Raw genomic sequence first — 21,233 nt, forward strand, 5'->3', positions numbered from 1 at the left:
GAGTGCTTTCACAAGTTACTCGCATCATCAGTTGCTCCACATAACGTTTTACAAATATTCGCATCAAATTACATAGTAAAATCACTATTAAAATTGAAACTAAAATTAACAACTGCACATATAGAAATACATAGTCATTTACTAAAATTAAATAAGTTAATAAAATAGAAATCCATGTGGACTAGCTAGTCAAAGTTATCTGACTGCACAGAGTTGAAGTATTATAAATTATCAATATCTTAAGAAGTGCTGCTATCCACAGCAGCTTTCATGATTGTGTCATCCTCATACTAAGTAAGCAACATTGCTTACTTATCAATGTTGCTAAGTAAGCAGGTTGATCAAATTAAATTTACTTTTATATTTAGATATATAAATCTTTTTAAAATGTCTAAGCCCAAATTATTTGTATTAATATTGTATTTTTTAATTTCCAGTATTTCTGAATTTGTATATCAGATACTGAATGTGTATTACTAAGATGATCAGAAACATTAAAGTAACCAATTTTCTACTTTTATAATATCTAAAGTGTTCATCGAAACTAGTTTTAAGAGATCTAGTGGTTTTACCTATATAAATATGGTCACATTCATTGCATTTTATTTTATTAACACCACACAAATTGTACAAATCATATGAATTGCTAAGCATATTATTTTTTAAATGTTTATTTGTCTGGTATGAAGGATTAAATAAACTTTTATCATAAATCCTTGTTATAATTTCAACAATGTTGATACAACAGTATATACATATTTTAAATATACATTATCAGTTTTTGAGTGTTTATTGGTATTAAATATGTATTATTCATTTTTGACATTTGTTTTTTGTACATATTATCTACTAAAGATTCACTATAACTATTATATTTAGAATTTGTTTTATAATATCTATTTCTTTATTTAATTTATTATTATTTTCATTGTACTTTGTGTAATTAATTGCTCAATTATATATATATATATATATATATATATATACACATTATATAAAGTGAATATTCTATATGCAAAAAAGTGTACATTTTACTTACTGTTAAAAATAAATTATTACTCTTCTATAAACATAAATTTTGGCTCTACATATAAAAAATATACATGTTACTTGACAAAATTATTATATAATTTTATTTAATCGTAAAACCTCATTAACAATTTGATAAATATAGGATGATTACTGCTAAAAAAAATTAGCAATATAAAAATTATTATCTGACACATCAATGAAAATAAGTAAAATAATAATTCATTTTTTCTATTGATAACTTTATCAAGGGTACATATATCACTCTAAAATTCTTACAAAATTTAAAATTAAGGAAAATAAAAATAATCATCAATAATTACTCCAGCTTAAATATAAATATATTATTCCAGTAATAGATATATTCACACACAAATTATTTAAAAAAAAAAAACAAAAAAACTGTATGGCAAGGGAATGCAAATAAGTACAGACTACTAAATATTACAATATAAAGAAGCAAATTGCAAATGTGCACTACCATACTGTATTGGCTTGTTTAAGTATCATTTATTATCAACAAGTTATAGGAATGACAAAACATATTTTAGATTGTATTCATTCTATCAAATGTTATCTGCTAATGATAAAGCATTAATAGTAGTATAAAAACTATAATTACATATTATTAATTATTAAAATGAATTACAGAAACAGGATAATTAAAAAAAAAGAAGTTAATTCCATAATAAATATAAATAATTCATTTATAAGAATTTTAACTATATCTGATATCTAATTCAAAATAATTTATTAAAAAAACATGAAAATAGGAATTAATTTTTGTTAAAAATTATGATTTTACCTTAATAACATAAAATGTTTTTTATGTAGATTTAAATTTTAATTAACATAGAAATATTTCAAATTCAGTGACACGATTCTATAAAAATATTAAAGAATACCATAAATTCAAATTTTAATTTATAAATATGTTTTAAGAGAAATAAAGGTACCTTTTATATTTTTTAAATTTTATTTTAATACCTTTAAAACAAATTTTATTATAACTGTTTTATTAATAAAATTATAAAGACAGTGTAAAGTAAACTAAAACAGCTACACAGACCAATGTCCCCAGTAATTTGACTTATCTAGGTAAGAAGAAGCATCAGCTTATGTTTATAATGTTGAAGAACTTACACTGGAGAATCTTATACAAGACTATATTGCATTAATGTCTTGAGTGAATTTGGGATCAATTTCAACTGCTGACTGAGTACAATTGTTCTTTGTGAATGTGATACTGAAATAGCTATCTTAAAATGTATTTTTCTTATTACAGATGACCCTTCATATGCAATAAAATTTCTCCTATTTATTTCTGTATTAATACAAGGATGATCCTGTAAATTATTTCATTATATGTAATAAAAAATAAATGGCAATTTTTTTTAAAAAGAATGAAATTTCTAGACCTCTTATAGTGAACTTCATCAACATTAAACTTCAGGGATCTATAGGAAACAGTTTAATGAACTTTCAACTTTAATGATTTTTCTCATTACACATAACCAGCAGCTCTAGCCACTGTCTTTTTACCTTACTTTACACCCTTCAATTTCCAGTGAAATATTTCCTGAGACACTCCAAATGTTATAGCTACAATATACCAAGTGTTACAGATTAGGTTTGGATTGTACAAAGAAGCAGTTTACTATCTTACCCAGAACCTATTTTTATATATATATATAACAGATGTGAGAGTATGCATATAATTTTTGTAGTATGTGTAGTATAAAATTGAACTTAAAAAAGAACAAGCTTGAAAATTAGACCCAAATCAGATTATGAATTTGGACTGTTATATAATCACTTAATTCAACTTACGCCCTTCCTTATATATAAGTGCACCATACATGTAATTAATTAACACTGTAATAGCAAATCAGTGATGTTTTATAAAAATAATTTACATAAACAATTCTATAGCCTAATTTGATTCATAAACAACAATATTAACACACTTCCTTCAATGATTGATAATAGCACCACAGCAATTTAAACATAGACGAATCTTTTAAATTAATTTTATTGTTTTCCTACCTTATTACTATCAGAAAGTAACTTATATAACTGAAAATTTGTAAGACTATAATAAATAATTTTTTCATAAAAAAAAATAATTTTTTTTAGAACATGTTCCATAATTACAGACAGTGGATGTAAATAATGAAGAATAAGAATTTTTTTTAATTTAAACTTTACAGTTAATGAGTGTAGTCTTTATATGTTTCATAGCATTTCTGAGAAACAAGGTAGATACTGTAACCTGAAGAACATACTATTTCAACAGGATAAAATACTGAGTTACTCTCTTGTGCTGAGAACAGTACAGAATTTGTGACTTTTAACAAATACAATTAAAAAAGGAAAATATTTCCTGTTTTATTTAGAATGATTTCACATGTTATATGAAAATGACTGATGCAACTGTTGGTATGCTAAATGGTGTTGTTTGAATGATATATATATGTCTACAAGGTAGTGAACGGGTTAAACATAAGTTTAGTCATTGTAACCAAATTTCTTACAAAGATCTTCAATAACTGCATTGTATAACAGAACATTTTGTCTAAGTGTAAATTTATTAAAATATTGATTTTTCAACATTCCACAACATGGACATCATTTTTTTTACAGAGATCAGAGACCATACATAAATTTTAAACAGTAAATTTTTTAAAATACAATTCCTCTTCAATTTTTTCCTTTACCTAGAAATTATATACAAGACACGACACGTCAGACAATTTTATATACATGCATTCCATTATTTTGCATCTCCTACAGTTTTGTCACACTGACAATAAAATTATGATAATATTGTGTTTTCATAAACAGATTTTTATAGTAAAACAAATAAATTTTGAATTATTCATGTAACCTCAAGAAATATGTAAAATTTATAATCATGACTTGTATTTATTATTTCTTCTCCATATAAAAGTATACATAACAGCTGGATTGTCTAATGATTTTAGTTTTACGAGCTAATGAGCTACAATATCCATAACATTAAAAAGGATTTTATAACAAGACTACTATGTTAGCCAAGACATTAAATAATATAAAAAAACTAAATTTAAAAAAATGAATAAATAATAAATATAAACACAATCACATGTTATTGTAATATTTAACTTAAAATCCAACTATATTTTTAAAGACTCCATAAAAATTAACATATAACTATAATTAATACAATAAATGTTTAAAATAATAATGAAAAATTATATATACTACTTTAACGATCGGTTCATATATACTTATTACAGTAAACTGTCTGTAATATAAGTTATTACTTAAGAATTCCATCACTTTACATATCATTTGTTTTTATCTCAAACCAAAAACAAAAATAAACTTGACGTCGTGTTATTTTATTTTTTAAAACTTTTTCTGAATAAATACCAATTAAATATCTCCCAGGATGTTTTTGTAGTCTCACAAAATATAGTTTATTTTTTGCTAATTAATAATATAATTTATTAATTAACACCTAACCACATATAAATCATACATACAAAAACTAAATTCAAAATTTAGAGGTTAAATGAGAATTTAAAATTTAACCAGAAAAAAAATTATATATACAATAAAATTTCAAGTACAAAAATAATAAAACAATATTAAGAAAAAAACAAAACAAAAACAAAACAATTTACACTGAAATAAAAATATAATATTACTCTACACAAGACACAATTTTACAGATATAAAAAAATCCCAAGTATAAAAAGAATTTAATATATTTTATGAACATTTAAAGTGTTACCAGAGAGAGAACCTAATAAGCAAGAATGATTCATTTCCAACGGACACAAATCAACAACTGGTTCTGACACAGTAATCTTATTTATTGCACCACCATAACTCATACTCAATAACTGCACAGCACGTTCAGATTCATCATATGCTCCAACCCATACATCACCATCGGGCATATTAAGCTGACATGATCTCGACATCAGCTGACCTAGAAAATTAGTAAAAGTTAATTACAATTTTTTTACACATGATAAAAATAAGTAAAAGAAGGAAATAAAATAATCATAAAAAAATAAATACTGTAAGGAAAAGTATTGATTGGAGAAACATATGGTTAATAAACCGAGAACTTGAGTTTCTTAAAAACTTCTACAGCTACTCAGAGTAATGATTAATGAAGTACTCAAAGCCAAAATGATTGTCATTGTTTGGAATGGTTAGACATTGTGTAGGTAAAATGCATGCAGATGTTTTGTATGGGTAGATGATGTTCTGATGACTGTTATACGAATAAAGAAAGGAAACGATAAACAATTTGATATTTCAAACAAAGGTGACCAGAATGACGATAATGTTTATAAGAAAAATGAAGATGAAATTTACATTCAAGGTGACAAGAATATTTGCAGTAGCATGCAAATTAATCCAAACACAGATGTTATTTAATACATAGTAACTTCATTTAGAAAAAAAATCATACCTGTACAATTTCTGAATATCAAATAATTAATATGAACTCCTTTATTCTTAATCACTTCAAGTACACAATTTAGCATCGATTCAATAAGTGTGCTAGATATATTTTTGATTTCTTCATCATGAAATCACACCGATATTTATTGCTTTATTAAGGTAAACGCTTGTGTTAAAATTTATTTTTGGGTCATATTTGACTACTGCAAAAACTTTCAATTGGATTTAAGTCTGGGGAGCTGCATGGCCTCAAAAGCACTAAATTACCACTTTTTTGGCAATATGGCATGGCGCCAAATCTTGTTGGAACACTCTGTTGCCTTGTAGGAATTTGTTTTGATATTATGTCAAAACCCTTTCCTTCAGAATCTTAATATATCCACCGCTTTTCAACATACCATCTACTGGATATAATGAACAAATGTGAAACATTTTTTTCAGGGGATGTTTAATTGATTGATGGATGTGAGCCGATGATATATTTTCAGATGATGCTTTTCTAACATGTAGAACCCTTTATTCCGTGGAAATAAAAATGCAACTTGTCGGAAAATATAACATTTTCCCAGTCTTCTTTGTTCCAGTTAGCATGTGCTTTGACCCACAAGAGCCTTTTTTAGTGTTAAACTGCTTTTTAGCTGGCAAATGAGCTTTCCATCCAGTTGCAAGAAGTCGGCATCTAAGAGTTGTAACATGTAGATCTGTTCTACTGGTCACTAATACTCAATTTAAATCCACAGCAGATAATTTTGGTTCAAGTTTACTTTTTCTCACTAATTATAATCCTGTGATTGAGTAGTTTTTCTTTTACAGCCATATTTGCCTTTCCTTTGAGATAAAAAGGAACCAGTTTCTTTAAATTGTTTTAAAATAGCATTCACTCTCCCTAGTTCACCACCACGCTCAGAAGCAATTTGTCATTGTCATACTGGTAGGTTAAAAAAAACAAAACATTTTTTGAACGCTTTCTTGGAGTTATGTCCATTATTACAGTTTATATTCAAGACACGCAGAACAAAAAATATGAAAATATGGTTTTGTAATAAAAAAATGAAATGAACTTTCACAAAACAATATCTATAATAAAAAAATTGTAATTAACCAAAGAACAATAAATAACCACACATTACAGACAAGTTAAAAAATGAGTGTGGTCAAGCAGTGTAACCACAACATAGAAACAAACAAACAAACAAATTCCCTGTTTTCAGATTAATTTGCACATTACTGTATATAAATGTGGAAATATCAGTTACACATTTGAAGAATACAAAAAATCAACATATATAGTACAGCACAACATTCTCTATGGCTTTCAAATTAAATCTCTTTTATAGGAAAATACAAAAAAATGGTTTGCTGCTTGCTGCATATCACTTAAATTTTGCATATTGTGTACAACAGTAAACATAATTATATTCTGACAAATTAGCATGGTCGTTCGGAAAGTTATTTGCCTGTCACACAGATAGTACAAGTATGACCAAATGAGTGCAATATCTTTTACGTGATGTGCTATAAAGTTACAGATAGATGTGTGCATTTAGTTACACTACTAATATTAATCTTTGTTAGAACAATTTTTGGATAAATACCAATTAAATATATCCCAGGATGTTTTTATAGTTTTACTTTAACACAAAAGATAGTTATGTTTTTGCTAATTAAGTATGTAATCTATTAATGCATCATCATATAAAAATCACACATACAAAAACAAAATCTCAAATTTACAGGTAGATTATAACCAAAAAAGACTATAAATAAAATAAAATTTGAAGTACAAACATAATAAAACAGTATTAATATAAACAACACAAAAATAAAATAATCTACTCTGAACTACAAATGTAATATTACTCTACACTGGGTTTAGTTTTGGTTGCTTGTTTGTGCAGATTGAGAAAAGCAAACAAGTGTTGACATTTTACTTTGTTTTAAAAGTTTAACTCTAACGGACTTATAAGAAACGTTGGATTCCACTTTAAAGAAATATTCCTCTTTGTTTTCAATGGTAAAAAAGTGGTCTGAATTTAAAAGTAATCATACACCCATTCACAATGATGGAACACTTGGGACGCTCAAAACTACTGCAACCAATGAAAATTGTCACAAAATCCCACAATGCCGTATTGAATGATTATTGACTGAAAGTAAGTGAGCTTGCTGACATCACGAACATCTCAATAGACCATTTCCAATACAATTTACATGATCTTTTGGATATAAAAAAGCTTTCCACTTAATGAGGCCACAATTGTTTAACAGTCAACCAAAGACGCATTTGAATAAATATTTCTCAAAGATGTTTAGATTTATTTAAATGTGATTCCACTGAGTTTCTTTAATGTCTTATAACAGTAGATGAAAGATGAATTCACTGTTACATGCCAGAGACCAAATAGTGAGAGGAGTAGGTGAAAGTGCACCAAAAAAAGAGAAAATAGTTTCATCTGCAGGAAAGTCGTGACTGGGATTCTGGTGGTGTGGTTCTCGCACCACACCTATGAAAAGGCAGGACCATCATTGGAGAGTGTTACACTTTAGACCAATTGAAGGGTGCTATTCAGGCTACATATCCACATCTGACCAAGAAAGTGCTTTTTCATCACATTATTGCACCTGCACACACTTCTTGGGTTGTCGCTGCAAAATTTCATGACCTGCACTTCACATTAGTTCCACATCAAAAACTTGAAAATCAAAGTTCCACCTCAAAGAACCTGTTATTCTGAGTCAAATCAAAATATCTTATCTTAGAATAATGATAACTAAATCATCTTGAATGTACAGGTTGCAGGACTTTTTTCCTCTAATATCTGGTATAGCACAAATATAAAGTGGTACATTCATAAAAATTTAAATCAATGGCTCATTAAAATGCACTGTTTCAATATGAGGAATTGATTGGTCCAATATATTATCTTTGATAATAGCTGATTAAACATTTGTACACTATAATAATGGAAACATATACTTAATAATACCAGCTGAAAAACATAATTTTTAATACCTTCAGTTCGAGAACTGATAGCTTTACTCATTGCCATATACATTATTAAGAACTCAGCATACTAAACACCAAGATGAGTTAGAGATTTGTCATCGTGTGCTTACCTGAATTCCCACAAGTAAATACTTGTACATTATTACAAAAACTTGAATCTCCAGGTGCAGCAAATTGATTAAGCATATGTCTAGCAACTGGGAAGCGGCTGCTTGGTCTAGTTGATGCCAAAATCAGTTGTGATGTTGAATCATAACTTAATGATATAAATGGTCCATCTATCATCACCAGTTGGCTAGTGGTAGAAATTCCACAATATGCATACACAGCATTTAAACTGAAATTAAAAAAATAATAAAACATCAAAATATTAATACAGAAATAAATAAAACCAAGAGCAGTTTATGATTTCCATCAATTTTTACTCTTTTTTTCACAAATAAAATAAATGACTTGTTTCTTATGTCATTGTTCTCAATTAGATTTCTCTGTCCTATAAAAAAATGTTGCATTCGCTAAGTGAAGGTTGAGTATTATTCTAGCTTATGTAGAATAACACTACAAAAAGGTCATGTCATACTATTCCAGTTTGTTTTAGTATCTCTAGATGAAGTCAGCAAATTACCCAGCTAATACTAACCATGACACTATGTGCTGGATAAACTATTTTTAAAATATACTTTCAGAAAGACATAAAAGCTTATAAGAATAATGAACAAAACTCTAATTTTGCTTGCTAAAGTAAAAATTAAACATACATTCAGGCATAAATAATATGAAAATATTTTATATATGAAACAGAATTAAAATTTCATTCTTGAAAACATGAACATAAAAAATATGCAATAATTTTAAATATCAACTTAGATTTGCAGACAATAATTGACTCAGGGAAATAACAAGGAAATCTCCACATTATTTCAAATACGGAAATCCAATATCATGGATAAAGAAATAACAGTTCTAAACTATATCAATAGATGTGCCTAAATAATTGAAAAAAATAGTGTTTTAACTAAGATAAATACTTACAGCTTTAATTTTTTTTAAATGAACACATCAAACAATTCTACTTTTATATCTACTGTATTTTGATGCAATGCTAGTATGAGACTTGCACTGTACTCACACTGAAATACAAATACATGACATTTTTTCCACCTTTACAAAATAGGCTAAATGGATAAACTCTTCTTCCACATTCAATACACACAATAAACTTTATTAAAATTATCATGGAAATGAGAATATTTCTTTTATTTTTATTATATTATATGTATATATATATATATATATTTTTTTTTTAAAGCAATTCTTTTAATAACCATACTCCTCTGTACCAATACAAATTAATTTATATTAAAAATTAATATATATATTGTATCCATCTTTTGTTTCAGTTACCATCTCTACAGCACAAATGTGTTTATCTCAAGTAACAATGAATATGAGCATCTAATTCAAAAAGCATCTAACCATACTTTTTTCTTGAGAAGTATTTGAATATGAGTAATAAATCTTGGTAGAGCACAGCACTAGTACTAGTGATGTGCTGGAAAATATCAAACAGTTTGACTAAACTGTTGTTTCTTAGAAAAAAACCAACTGTTGTCTCACTTTGGCCTGTTTTTTTTCCACCCAATAGTAATACTGCATACCAAAAACATTGAATTATCAAACAGAGCTATCATCAGCTCACTCAAACAAACATTACGTTAACAAAAACAAATGAAGTGAATAAACTGTTTGCAGTTTACTAAGAATAGGTCATTTGCTCAGCAAACTGTTGTTTTATCAGTATTAAATAGCTGTAAGCTAACTGCTAACATCAAACAGTTTCAAAAACCAAATAAATCTTATTAATGAAAATACTGTAATATTAAACTGCAGAATAAAAGGTTCATAAAACTGTCAAATCTTAGGATAAAATGATATATGGCATTTTCTGGTATCAACCGAACATCCTGCAGCCTATAGTCAATCCATTGAGAAAAATATTACAATTAAACTGTGTTTTTTTTAAGACAAAAAACAAGCAGTTTAGTAATGTAATAGAAAAATGAGTCATGAATACTAACAGATTAATAATTTAATCTGTATTTTACCAATAGTTTGTACAAATAGCTTCTTTTTTTTTTTTATTAAAGAACAGAAACAATAGAAACACGCCCACCTCCAACTAGTACATAATTTTCATGCATGATTTTTTTATATGCTTATATAATGTATCACTTGTTGTTCAGCAGCCAGTGCGTTTTGGCACTAACAGGCTCTTATTGCATTTTTAATTTTATACATAACAATGCAACACAAATAATAATATTAACCCACCAAACTCAGTGATACACAAATATTTGTTACTCTTGGATATTAATACAACATTAAAATAATAACTTATATCAGGAAACCTACAATTATTTTGCCTACAATACAAAGCAGACAAAATATTTTATTAACACAAGGCTCGGTAAATTATCTGAAAGAGGGACTGTGGAAGGACCAAAAAGAAGAAAGAAAAAACAAATCAAAAATTTAAAGGAGTAAAATTGTAATACGAGGGCTATTCAGAAAGTAAGGAACGTTTTGGAATTTTAAAAAACCAAGTACAAGAAAAACTTTTTATTATATACATGTGAAAGAGGGACTAAAATACTACTTTTCAACATAATCACCATACAAATTCAGGCACTTATCATAGCGGTGGACAAGCTTTGAAATTCCTGTGTCACAGAATTCTGCCGCCTGTGATCTCAACCACTCAGTGACGCATCCATCTTGCACAAAATTTGTGGTAGCCTAGCTTCTGTGAAACAATTTCAAACAATAAAGTCCGTGAAACTTGTGGGAAACATAGAGAAAGCTCAGTTATTGTGAAACGGCGGTTTTCACGAATCTTTTCGTCAACTTTGGAGACCAGATCATCAGTCACAATGCTCAGATGTCCACTCAGAACTTTATCGTGAACTTGTGTTCGGCCATTTTTAAACTGAATGCACCACTTCCTGACAGAACTTTCACTCATTACGTTGTTCCCGTACACTTCACACAGTTCCCGATGAATTTCTATTGGTTTTAAGTTTTTTGCCAACAAAAAACGAATCACAGACCGCACCTCCCAACTAGCACCTCACAACTAGCGGGATTTTCGATTGCAGCACACATTTCAAATTTGTATATAAAAAAACGGGCAGTGCGGAGATGTTCCCGTTGTCACGGCTGGACGCTGACTGAGGTGCCGAGCACGAGCACACCAATATATATGCGACTGGCATGCGCCTGGCGGTGTCAGGTGGAAACGTTCCTTACTTTCTGAATAGTCCTCGTATTAAAAAAAGGAAATTTTTACCATTGAAGAATGGAAAAAGAAACGAGTGGTACATAAATTTCATATTGAAATAAAATATATCTATAAGAACATAAGATATTGTAAAAGATAAAAATCAATCAAAAGATCAAGAAAGTTGTAGGGAGGTACTGCAAATGATGATGGTGAAAAAGAAAATCAGTTGATACAGAAACATAATGTTGTTATTTAGCAGAAAATGTCATCTATAGAAAATTTATAATACTTACCGGCAAGAAAGGATTCCTCCAACTGAAAGCACAGAATCTCTTGTAGGAGGTATAGTAACTAAAGAAACAACAGGTGTAGTATCTCCATTAGTAATGTATGTAGAAATAGGATCAGTAGTATGACGTTTATCATAAACAGTAACAATACCATTCTGACTTCCAGTGAGTAATTGATGAGGATTATTAACATCCCAAGCACATGACCATAATAAATTTTCACCTGTATTAAACAAAAATCATGTACATTTTTTAACATAAAATTAATATAAATTATATACAGTAAAATCTCCTTATCCACAGGGGATAGAGACCATAAAGATGCCACGAATACAGAAAATTGTGAATATAGAATGAAACTAATACTCATTTACGGAAGAATGGTTAGGTTCTATATAAAATTAAAAAAAAATCATGCATACTTACTTAGAGCGATGTTATTGATGAAATACAGAAAGCAACAATAATTATAAGCACTGGTTTAATACAGTACATAGATACACTAACAAAATAATATATAACAGAATACAGTATATTTGCTAATTTACTTGTAAGCACTTAATGAACTCTGATTTAAATACTCACTACAGTACAATATGTACTGTATTAGAAAACAGTATTACATAATCATCATACACAGTAATCGCCTTAAAAAGTCAAGAAAATAGTACTACAGTACTACCTACACTAAAACTAAAATTACTGTAAAGGAAATTTACTAAACTAACCCACCGTATTTTGGATTGCATTTATAAAAATTTGTAATTTTATCCTTTTCTCACTCTTGTTTTTAAATCTGTAAGAAGTTCTGAGTATTCTTGTATGGCATCTTCAATTCTGCGCTTAAAGATTAAGATTCTATTCAAATATGGATCAGCATCTATAAAAAACTAGTTAAGATCATGGGATAGTTTAATACCTTTGGTAAGCGTTTTGACATTTAACTGTTTTCCAGGGATTGTGTCTTCAACTTCTTCATGTTTATACTCTATCTGTGCCATTAAATCTTTTAATATTTTTATTTTTTAATGTTACTACACAATGTAATGTATGCAAGTACAGAAAATTTTAGCCGCGAATACAGAAAAGACATCGCAGAATATTGCACCGCAAATACGGGAAGCATGAATAAGGAATTTTCACTGTATATGATCCAAAATTATATTTATTAAAATTAAGATGCACCAACTGAAAAGGTATGAAGAAATTAATAAAAAAGAAGACTTATTCTGGAAACATATTCTTAGTAATAACTCAAATTAAAAACAGAAAAATACTTCAATTAAAGCAAAATATTATAGAGGTATAGTTGAAAAAATAACAGAAAATTATTAGAAACAGACATAAGAGAGGAGGTACACACTGTATTATTATGAAAAGGACATAAAAGAGATTTCATCACTATGAAGTACCTTTCAGGTACTTCAGATATGAGGATTATACAATCATAAAGAAACTAACCTACCCAGTTCAAATATGTTTCTAAGTCGTACCAAAACATTCCCAACCAAATCGCAGACACCCTTCCTCAATTAGTACTAGTATTCACCCTTCCTCGATTAAAAAATTACTACATAATTTTCTTTTTTTAGCTATATATTGGTTCAGTAAAGGAGTTAATGGGAGATTTTTACATCTATATTTTCTACATCAATACCATCTACATCAAACTATTACAAAAATGTTTTACTCATCCCACTCTAATAACTCTGGTAGTAAAATATATTTTTTTTAAAATTATTTACATGAAAGACTGGCCTCGTTAAATATGGAAATGGCCTCTCATGGATCTCACATTAAGTTATATTTGAAGGTAATATTAAAACTGTAGGTTATTAATCTTAAGTGAACCTAAAGTGCACAAGTGATTCTACAATGGTTCATGGTAATTTGAGAATCTATTTCAAGCTACTCTTAACCATTAATGGAGTTCCAAAGGAGGGTCCTTTTTAATTATAATAATAAAATATAATATTTTATCCTTTTTACTTTCCCAGCTATAACGATATTTGTTGCTATAGCAATAATAGGATCTACGTTATTGCTATAGCAATAATATAGATCAGTCAAAGAAATCTACAATAAATTAGCCTTTTTTTATATTTGGAGCCTCAAATACATAAAAAAAAATGTTTTAATAGTAAATAATAATTTCCAAATAATTACTTATAATTGTCAAATCTTTTATTGCAATGCTCCAAAGTCAAAAAAGATGGATGTTTGTGCAATGTATATATATATATTGGTGTAATAATTTAAGTATCCCAGTAACCAATTTTCTTCAAATTTTGTTGACTGGTACTACCTTCAGGGGGGAAAGAATAAATTAATTTTTCCAAAAATTATAAAAAGGGGTGGGGAATTTTTGGCTGAAATAAAATTTTAAATCTTTACTGGGGGACTTTAGTAAAAAAAGAAATTTCTTACGTAAGTTTAAGTTTTTTATCAAGATCATAAATTACCAAAAATTTTTATTTAGTACTAGCTCTACCCGCCACGCTTCGCTGAGGCACATTGCGGTTGCATGGATGAGAAATGAGAAACGAAACAAAACAAAGCATACGTTTAATAGAAGTTTAATTTGCAATACTTGTGGATATACAATATTTTTTTGTTTTTCCACTGTCTGTGTAGATATAAAGGCTAGTTTGCCTTTATATCTGGTTTGCCGACTCGGGAACAAGCAACATACACTTGCCCATGTGAGAAGCAATCCGCATCTAAATCTAAACCACACAATCCTGGAGACTGACCTTGAGCTTTATTGATTGTGATTGCAAATGCCAATCGAATTGGGAAATGCAATCTTTTAAATAAAAATGGTGTATCGGTCGGGATTATGGGTATTCAAGGAATGAGGACAGCTTCACCTTTGAAAGGCCCCGTTAAAATCGTTGCTTCCACTACGTTATTCATCAATTTCTTAACTGCAAGTCGCGTGCCGTTGCATTTTTGGCTGATTAATATTCCAAAACAGGATAATTATTTTTTGATCGAACCATTGCTAGAATCAATCTAATGAGGAATGTTTTCCCAGTTCCTCCTGGCGCATCCAAGAAGAAGGTCCCCCAACTCCGTCATTTATCATGTGCATTATGCGATCATAAATGCCTTTCTGTTCATGCGTTAATTTGGGAATGTTTGATTGGATATATGACTGAAAATCACCAATGTTGTAACACTGTTCACGGCGTAAATCCACATCAAATGAAGCAATCGCAGCTCAGGTGGGTGCTGGCATTCCCAATTGACTAAGAACTTTATTTGTAATAGCTAAGCACTTGTCTTCAATATTTATCAATGCTTCGTTGTAAATGCCTTCTGTAAATTCCATGGTCATATTGGTATTTTCTAGGCGTACTCTATGGAGAATATCCTCAGCCATATGCGATCGATATCTTTCCCATAACTCTGTAGGAGATGAAGGGAAGCAAACGGTCAATATAATTGCAAATAATGCGCGAATTTGGTTTGGATGTGCAGTGTTGCACGCGTCATTAATACATATATCCCACTGTTGGTCGTTTTCTAAAAAATTCAGAGCTTGGTGAAAGGCGCAGCTCAATCACGACACGATCACACAAAAGTAGCTCGATTAAAGTGAATATTTAATTCAGATTGTATAATAATCTGAATCAGATGCAAGTGGATACGTTTTTTTTTTTTGTTAATAAACAATGTAATTGGGAACAGGTATTGTTTCACATGTGACTGCAGTTGTCGTTAGCTAGTATGGCGAATGTTCCCCTCGCTTCCGGCAGATGGTGCGGTCACTGGTACACAGCTAACCGTTAAAAAAACTGTTTTCTTGCGATCGCGGGTATGTGACTGATGCAAAAAATAGATAAAAACAATCTTTGATGCGGGTTATATATCGTGCTAAAATTTGAGCTCAATCTGTGCAGAACATTTTGAGTTTTTGAAGTGTACACAAACTTAACATTTTTATATATAAAGATTTGTGGGCTGCGAAAAAAGCCCTTAAGTTGAGCGAAAAAACACATCATTTTAAATGCTTACAAAAGCACAGTAATGCTTACAAATTACAGAATAATCAAACGGCGTTGATTTCAGATGTTAATAAACTGCTAACGTAAGTAGAAGTTGTGCTGCTTCAGTGTACAACGTGATTCTCGAGAATGAATCTACTAATGCATTACAGTCTCCAAAGAAAACAAAACCCCGCAGATCAATTGAGAAAAAGGTGAGATTTTGATAAAAATGCGATTCGTAAAAAAATTACATGAATTTGAATTATTTAGAAATACTTTAGCAGTGTATTATGTCCTTTGGAAGAGAAGTCGGTTATTGTCTTCGACAACGCTTCTTATCATTAAACGAAAAGAATTCCAACCGTGTTATAGAAAAACAATGATATCAAAATGTGGCTTAGTTAAAAAGGAATAATTTTTGAAGAGGTTTAAGTTAATGTTCAATCATTGCAAAGGGTTTTGCGTATTAAAAGTAATTATAGTCCGTATAAAATTGGTTTGACACACAACGCCATATTGGTAAGTCGTGTTTTTATTCGGCTCCTAACGAATATGTTTGCCGGCCTCCGTGGCGCAAGTGGTAACGTCTCAGACTTTAATCCGGTGGGTTCTGAGTTGGAATCCCAGTCAGGCATGGCATTTTCATACGCTATAAATCATTCATATCATCATCGGAAGCAATGCATAACGGTGGTTTCGGAGGTTAAAAAAAACAAAAAAAAACGAATACTTAGGTGTGTGGTTTCAGTGTTACTATTTGTGAATTTTGTTCTTTGCTTTTACATAGCAAAGAACGCTAAATGACCAAAAAATTGTTTGGTCATATATATGTAAAAAAATAAACTAACAAAGGAATTTTTGGTCATTATGTAGGGATATTATTTTCTGTATATTTGGTTATTTCAACTTTTTTTGTTTGCATAGTCTTACGTCTATCTGGGCTATAAGAAAGTTGGGTGTTTTAACTTATTTACTGTAAGTCATCCTTCTTGGTGGCTTTCTTTTTGTTTTGGTGTTTTTCTTTAATAAAATACAGATGTTTTAGCTGTTAAATATAATTCAAAGAAATTTGTTACTTAATTAGTTGTGATTTTGTTTACATTGGCAACGGCCATACAGGCTCTTTGTGATTGGTCATTGTGTTTGACAGCAGCCATCTTGCATTGATCTGATTGGTTTTCCTTTGTTTACATTTCCATCTGATTTATTAGCCTCTTATTTATTAAAAAACTGTACAAATTAAAAATAGATAGATAGATTTATTAAAAATAGATGAAAACAATCTTTGATGCGGGTTATATATCGTGCTAAAATTTGAGCTCAATCGGTGCAGAACATTTTGAGTTTTTGAAGCCGTACACAAACGAACTTAACATTTTTATATATATAGATTCACCCTCCCTCCATTAAAAAATTCCTGCATAATTTTCTTTTTTTTAGCTATATATTGTTTCAGTAAAGGAGTTAATGGGAGATTTTTACATCTGTATTTTCTACATCAATAGGCAGTCAAACCATTATAAAAATCTTTTACCAATCCCACTAATAACTCTGGTAGTAAAAAATATTTTTTTAAATTTATTTTATATGTTACCCATTGCATTTAATATATAAAAATCTTCATTTTTTAACAGCCCTTACACTATAGCATTCTTGAAAAAAGATTAGCCAAAAATTTTCACCCTCTTCCTAAAAAATTACAACTTTATTTATTTAGAATTATGGCAGTATCTTTGTATGTTTTAAATAATTTTAAAGTACTTTTTTTAAATGTATTAGGGATCATTTTATTAAAAATTAATTTTACCTCAATGCTTCCCCTTGAGAACGGGACCCCCAAAATGAAAAAAAATCTTCATTTTTCTCAAGAACGCAAAACAATAGTACCCACTGCTCAATGTTCATTAAGTCCTCCACAAGTATAGAAATAATAAATTTTTTTTAAATTTATTTTGCATCATAAAATTATAAATACATATTTTAACATAAAAATGTGAAAAAAAAGAATTCATATTTTTGGTTATTGTTTTTAAATAAAAAGATACTATTTTATCATAAAGATACAAACAGAGCTTTAAGTAACTGAACTGAAAAACTGAATTCCATAACTTGATCGTCATATGTTATATAAGTAAGCTACATATAAATTTAAACTATATATCATTAAAACAAAACAGAAAAAACACTTGTTCACACAAGGAAAAATCACAACACTAATTATTCTATCCAGTTAAATACAAGTTTATCTATTTACCTATAATTAAAGATTCTGCTTGAATAAAATGAGTAATATAATCACTATAGGAGAGGCTATTTTATAAAACAAAAAAAAAAACACCAACTTACAATTAAAAATTTGTACTACAGAATTTGACACGTTATCAAAGATTTTAGCCGTGCGATCCAATGATGCACTCAATAGTAGATTTCTATCTTGAGGATGAAAAGCCAAATCACGAATTACATTACTGTGAAGGTTAATGAAAGTAGTTGGCCTTAAATCTATACTATCTATTTTACGAATTCCATAACCAGGGAATAAAGTATTGGCTGATTTCTGTGAAACTACCTGTAAACGACAAAAAGAAAAATCACATTATGTACAAAAATAAACAGTTTTATAATTATTTAGTGTCAAATGTATAGTTAATCACAATCAAATTAAAACAAGGGAAAAATCTCTTCTTCAGACACATCTCAAACATTATGAAGGTAAGGTAAGTAAACAAACACCCATCCGTAACAGTATTCTTTTATGGTCTGTAAAATTTTCTTTAGAAAGAAAGGCGATTTCTTTTGGAAATAGTATACTAAGAAAGATTTCTACACTAGGTTTGGAAGATGAGAAATGGAGAATACAATACAGAGCGAAACACACAATTAAACAACAATCATAAAGGGTGGAAGATTAATAACGTTGAGTTAGCTGCATCCTCAGAAAACCAGTTTTCCATCTCAGATTAAGACAATTTTGAATGCCATAACTGACAAAAGGAGACTCTTGGGTGTGAACCAAACTCTGACGGGGATGACAATATAGAGAGGAAATGTAGAAGCTGAATAATGGGAAAACACAATAATTGACTAGAAAAAAATGACAGCTATATGAGGCCATATCAATGGTTCAAAGAACCATACAAATATGTATAACTTTCTTTGGTCGTTCATTATAAATTACTGCACAAAACTGTTAAAATTAATATTATTTCAGAAATTTTTGTAAAATCTATTTATAACTACAACATAAGAATTATTTTACATTTCCAAATAATTTGCATTACATTTACTCTTGAAAAATAAAGCTATTCACTGTAAATAAGTAGATGAGATGACAATACAATAATGACAGAATAACAAACAACAATAAATAGCTGAAGATTGTGGCCATAGTAATCAAATTTGTAATTTCATAATTATGAGGTTTACAATTTGAACACTTAGTCCTGCCCAGACCCTTTGGTTTAAAGCAGTTTTTCAAACTGTGTTCCACAGAACCCTTGTCTTAAAGGGTTCCATAAACATACATAAAATATTCATTAAAAATGATGAAAATAATAAAAATAAAGCATTTTGAATTGACTGAACGAGCCTGTGGCATCTGTGATAATGCACTGGCTGCTACATTGCTGCATCACTAGTAGTGTGAGTGGGGGTGTGGAGGAGCGGAACATTACTCGAGTGTCAAACTATCATCAATCTGCATGTTCGTTTGACAACTAGTCACATATGAAAGCGAGTATTTGTGCCAGCCAAGAATAGTGGACATTTCAACCTGCTTACCATAATTAACCTTTTAACTGCTACGTGCACATGTATGTGTTCAGCAATGCTAGTGCCTGACTTGCTATGGACACATATATGTATTTGATGGTAATGGTGCCTGTCTACTATGCACACACACATATGTTTACAGCTTTTTCATTACAAATACACGTTATCAGTTTATATTTTCACTGTACTGTAGTGCAATCTATCATATATTTTATAAATCTGTGATAATTTTTCTATCCCATAGAAAACGTATTGAGCCTGGTGGGTACAGTGACCTTGATCAGTACCTAGCATATAACCCTACTCACTATTTATTCAGTAGCCAGCAGTTAAAAGGTTAAAGGTTAGAAGGTTAAATTAAATTGTACTTTTATAATTTGACCTATTTGTTCTACAAGTCTGTGTTACTTATTTTTTCTGCGACATATACTTGATATAAAAGTGTTCAAAGTAAGCCTTTTGAAATTCTAGTGCTGTAATCATAGAATTTATATAGTTTTAATAACTATTGTAACTAATAAACCCATTACAGATGGATTTCTGGTTAAAAACTAGAAAATTACAAAAAAATGACAATACAGCCACAACAATAAATGACAAAAGTAGCAAAATATCTGAAAAAAAATATAGATATGAATGAGAATATCTTCTTGATTTTTTGTTAAAAATTTACATGGAATATCCTCAAATTTCTGCAAAGGCCATAAAAGCCTAAATGTCCTTCATTACGACATATTTGCGCGAAAAGTTGTTTTCAACATATGTCAGAACAAAAACAAAATACAGAAATAAAATGGATGCTGAACATGAAATGCATTTACAAATAATGACAATAGAACCTTGCTTTAAAGTCAAAATAAAGCAAGCTCATCCCAGTCACTAAAATTCAAATTTTCATTTGTACATATAAACTTTATTTTGTATTGCTTTTTTAACTTTCACTATAATATAATAAAAGAATATTAAAATGTTTTTCTTTATACGTACTACCTAGATTGTGAATATTCTATTGTTTATGATCCTGGGTTCCGTGAAATAATTTTATACTCATAAGGGTTCCTTAAATTGACAAAGTTTGAGGTCCACTGGTTTAGAGCATTAAACTGATTTATACAAGCACATTTTACTAAAAGGCAAAATATACACAGCAAGTGTTAGAGCAAATTATTTATATACATGAAATTTAGCGTTAACTCTGATTACTGATCTATCTGAATACTTTCTCTTAAAGGTTTCTTTAAAATGTCTGTTGCCACCAGTTAATACTTATGTTGCAGATATGATGCAATGGTATGTCAATAGTACTCAATGTATTTGAAGCATAATACCATGGCATTCTTTAGTGAAATAATAATATAAAAAAAGAGCTGCTATCAGAAAATCAACATTAAATTGCTATA

The 21,233-nt window shown here is 29.2% G+C and overlaps 1 protein-coding gene across 3 annotated transcripts in view; it reads right to left on the bottom strand.

Annotated features, from left to right (window-relative positions):
- Positions 1–1,009: 1,009 nt before the first annotated feature.
- Positions 1,010–21,233, bottom strand: part of mus302 (mutagen-sensitive 302) — a 46,188-nt gene continuing 25,964 nt past the window's right edge. For 2 of the 3 annotated variants that reach the window (XM_075372559.1, XM_075372558.1), the window contains exons 8-11: positions 18,409–18,631; positions 12,074–12,293; positions 8,611–8,837; positions 1,011–5,008 (exon numbers count right to left, since the gene is read on the bottom strand). In XM_075372559.1, the coding sequence (XP_075228674.1) occupies positions 4,776–5,008; positions 8,611–8,837; positions 12,074–12,293; positions 18,409–18,631 (903 nt within the window). In that variant the 3' untranslated portion in view covers positions 1,011–4,775. Of the gene's footprint in view, positions 5,009–8,610; positions 8,838–12,073; positions 12,294–18,408; positions 18,632–21,233 lie in introns of all 3 variants that reach the window. The other variant, XM_075372560.1, reaches the window with a different exon arrangement.

This window comes from Lycorma delicatula, chromosome 8 (genome assembly GCF_047948215.1).
Source record: "Lycorma delicatula isolate Av1 chromosome 8, ASM4794821v1, whole genome shotgun sequence".
Classification (NCBI taxonomy): domain Eukaryota; kingdom Metazoa; phylum Arthropoda; class Insecta; order Hemiptera; family Fulgoridae; genus Lycorma; species Lycorma delicatula.